The 3,477-nt window shown below is 40.5% G+C and overlaps 1 protein-coding gene across 1 annotated transcript in view; it reads left to right on the top strand.

The window, feature by feature from the left end:
* Abcb11 (ATP binding cassette subfamily B member 11) overlaps window positions 1-3,477 on the top strand; it is a 133,449-nt gene that overhangs the window by 52,301 nt on the left and 77,671 nt on the right. The window contains exons 10-11 of the mRNA XM_031373202.1: window positions 419-532; window positions 3,205-3,315. Of these exons, the coding sequence (XP_031229062.1) occupies window positions 419-532; window positions 3,205-3,315 (225 nt within the window). The remainder of the gene's footprint in view (window positions 1-418; window positions 533-3,204; window positions 3,316-3,477) is intronic.

Below are 3,477 nucleotides of genomic sequence, written 5' to 3'. Positions count from 1 at the left end.
CCAAGTAGTCTTGGTTTCTGTTGGTAGGATTCTTGTGTTTGCCTTTTGCCATCTCTTGATTTTTGGTGCTAGATGTTCTTAGTGTCCCTGACTAGAACTTGTCCTGTCCCTGCTGCCCTGCATGTCCCCTGTGACTCGTGATGCCTGTGCCTCCCACCTGGCTGCTTGGGTCTTAGAAACTCACCAGAGAGAAAATGGCGGCTCTCACCCGAGTCTCTGGGTTAGGGCGCTCCCTGGAGGTAGGCCCTCCACTTGCAGGGAAGGGGCAGAGAAGGACACTGATCCATCTGTGTCACTGGGAAGCTGAGAGGATCCTGTCCCTGCCACCCTGCAATTCCCCTGTGGCTCGTGAGGCCTGTGCCTCCCAGCTGGCTGCTCCTGTCAGAGAGAAAAAATCTTTTGTTTTTGTTTTTTCCAGATTTTCCTCTGTACCATTGTATCAGCTACGAATATTGGCTATGCATCTTCTTGCTTGGAAATCTTCTCCAGTGGATGTTCAGCAGCTACCAGTATTTTTCAAACAATAGACACAGTACGTAAAAGTCAAAAGAAATAGTTCATGGCATATGTACTTGGATGGGTACCAATGCCTGGGACACTTTATGTCCCTGTTGTCATACTTACACTGGAGGTGCCCATTAAAAAAAAAAAAGAAACAGTTTCTTTGGAACAGGGTCTCACCATGTTGCCTTGGCTAGTCTAGTATTCACTGCATAGACCTGGCCCTGAATTACACCTGCCTCTGGCATTTGTGTGTGTGTGTGTGTGTGTGTGTGTGTGTGTGTGTGTGTGTTTTAAAGGCATGCACTACCACATACAGCAAGAAATAAACATTTAAAGATAACATCAGACAGTACTAATCCAATAAAAGAGATAAAATAGGACAATGTGTTTTGCCTGGCTATTGGGAGGAGTCTTTAATGGGGGACATGAGAAGTAAGAACAACAACAAAAAAAAATGGAATTCCTGATTGAGAAACATCTAGGTTGGGAAAGAGCTTGGAGGACTCAAGGAGTTAAGAAAGTCCAATGGGAAGGAACAAAGTCATCCAGGGCAGAGGTTGGAGGAACCAAAAAGCCTTATAAAGGCTAGGAGCCTGCTGTCCTTCTGCAGAAAGTCTCTTTAAATTTATAAAGGACCTTGGTATCCCTGGGTGGATGTTGTTGGTTAATTTATGCACATACATTGAAAATACTGTCAGGTAACCACAGACCAAGAACAGAAGGGAGAAGATAGGACTCTGCTCTTTTTTCTCTTTGAGAAAATGCCATGGACCAAGAGCCATGGGCCACCTGAACAATGAGTTGTCGTTGTCTTTTTTTTGTTGTTTTGGTTTTTTGTTTTGTTTTGTTTTTGGCTACAATGAGATTGTTATCTACCTGAGGAATCTGTTTTGTGTTGTGAGTTCTATGACCTGTAATATGTTGATATTTTCCTTTTGAAAAAGATTTGTTTTATTTTTGTTTTTTATTGTGTGTTTGTATATGTGTCTATCTGTTTGTGCATGTGAATACAGGTCAGAAATGTTAGACTCCACGAGCCTCCCATTGTAGGAGCTGGGGACTGAATTTGGGTCCTCTGAAGACTTAATGATGACTGAGCTATCTCTCCAGCCCTTTGATCTTTTCTTTTTAAAAACTATTTATTCATTTTATGTATATGACTACACTGCAGCTGTCTTCATACACACCAGAAGAGAGCATGAGGGCGTCAGATCCCATTACAGATGGTTGTGAGTGATCATGTGGTTGCTGGGAATTGAACTCAGGACCTCTGGAAAAGCAGTCCGTGCTCTTAACCACTGAGCCATTTCTTTAAACCCCTTTGACCTTTTCTAATGTTAACTTTTTCTTAGGACTGTCACAGTCTCAAATAAAGTGATGCCTGCAAAGCTTCCATGAAAACAACTAAGAATTAAGTCATTTAAATTTTTTTGTTTGTTTTTTTTCAAGACAGAATTTCTCTGTGTATTCCTGGTTGTCCTGGAACTCACTCTGTAGACCAGGCTGGCCTTGAACTCAGAAGTCCACCTGCCTCTGCCTCCCAAGTGCTGGGATCAAAGATGTATGCCACCACTGCCTGGCTAAGGCATTTGCATTTCATTTTATTACCCTTATTAAACACTTGAGAAAAAGAAAATAGACTCCAGTCTATCCTCTGATGAGGCTATGGTCCTGAATTCCTATTGTTAGTGTGGATGATGGACAAAGTTGAACCTGGAGTGTCCTAAGAGGAAGAGGTTGTACTCTTCTTTGTCTAGTTAGCCAGAATGGTTGTTTTAGATCAGTCTCATTCGTAACAGCAGAGTGAGGTCAGGGTACAGTTGGAAGTTGGTGATATGGGACATTTTGTGGATACTTAGTGTTACTCATCATCTGCATTGCCTGCCAAATATAGAGTGCTACTAGCCCCAGCCTAACTGGCCAGCAATATTACCCTGGGCAGGACACGCTCTCAGAGGTTCCTCTCTCTCTAACTAGAACATAGCAACAATGTAAATGCAAAGGGTACATTAAAACACTTTGTACTTTGCTCCCATCTTCTCAATAATATAATACATTACAATAAATACTAACCACATTAATACTGTGTGTATTATGTGTGTAATAAACAATGGTTTTATAACATTATAGAATATCAGCAATCTATAAGCTTATGGTAATAATGTAACGAATAATAGTGATTAAATAAAACTCTCTGCTATTGTATCAAAGTCACATTCAATAATAATATATAGTAATATAATAATAATTCAGCAACCTCAACTGTAAGTAGTAACTCATATCACTCTTGTAAATATGGAATACTGAAGCGATTTATCTTTATATATCTCTGTAATATTTTGCCTAGAAAGATTATGTTATGCTTTAAAATTTTTTATTAGATTTATTCATTTTACTTTTTTGTATATTTTGCCTGCATGTATGTATGTGCACTTCATGCATCTTTGGTGCCTGTGGAAGTTAAAAGAGAAAGAGAATATCAGAAGCCTTGGCAACAAAGTTATGCATAATTATGAACCAACTACCATGGGGGTGCTGGGAATTGAACCAGGGTCCTCTGCAGGAGCAGCAAGTGCTCTTAACAACTGAGATCTCTCTCCAGCTTCAGTTTTACTTTCTGGGTTAACTAATATCAAGATGGATACAACATGCACATGTCATGCATTGTCACAAGTACCATATCTTTATATTGCACTCCAGCAACCTGTCACTGACTGCATGTCAGGAGATGGCTACAAGTTAGATCGAATCAAGGGTGAAATTGAGTTCTACAATGTGACCTTCCATTATCCTTCTCGACCAGACGTGACGGTGAGTGTCACTTCTATGGCCTGATGTTTTTTACTCTTGAGTAATTCATTTTCAGATCCACACACTTTTTTCTAAGTGCTGACTCATTTTTCCGGAACAGAGGACAGGAATGTGTTTCTCCGGAAGTGTCCTTTGGTACTGTGCCAACTTAGGGACATAGTG

This window comes from Mastomys coucha, unplaced genomic scaffold (genome assembly GCF_008632895.1).
Source record: "Mastomys coucha isolate ucsf_1 unplaced genomic scaffold, UCSF_Mcou_1 pScaffold15, whole genome shotgun sequence".
In the NCBI taxonomy this organism is placed as follows: Eukaryota; Metazoa; Chordata; class Mammalia; order Rodentia; family Muridae; genus Mastomys; species Mastomys coucha.
Note: the sequence above shows the minus strand (reverse complement) of the source record. Positions and strands in the feature narration are given on the sequence as shown.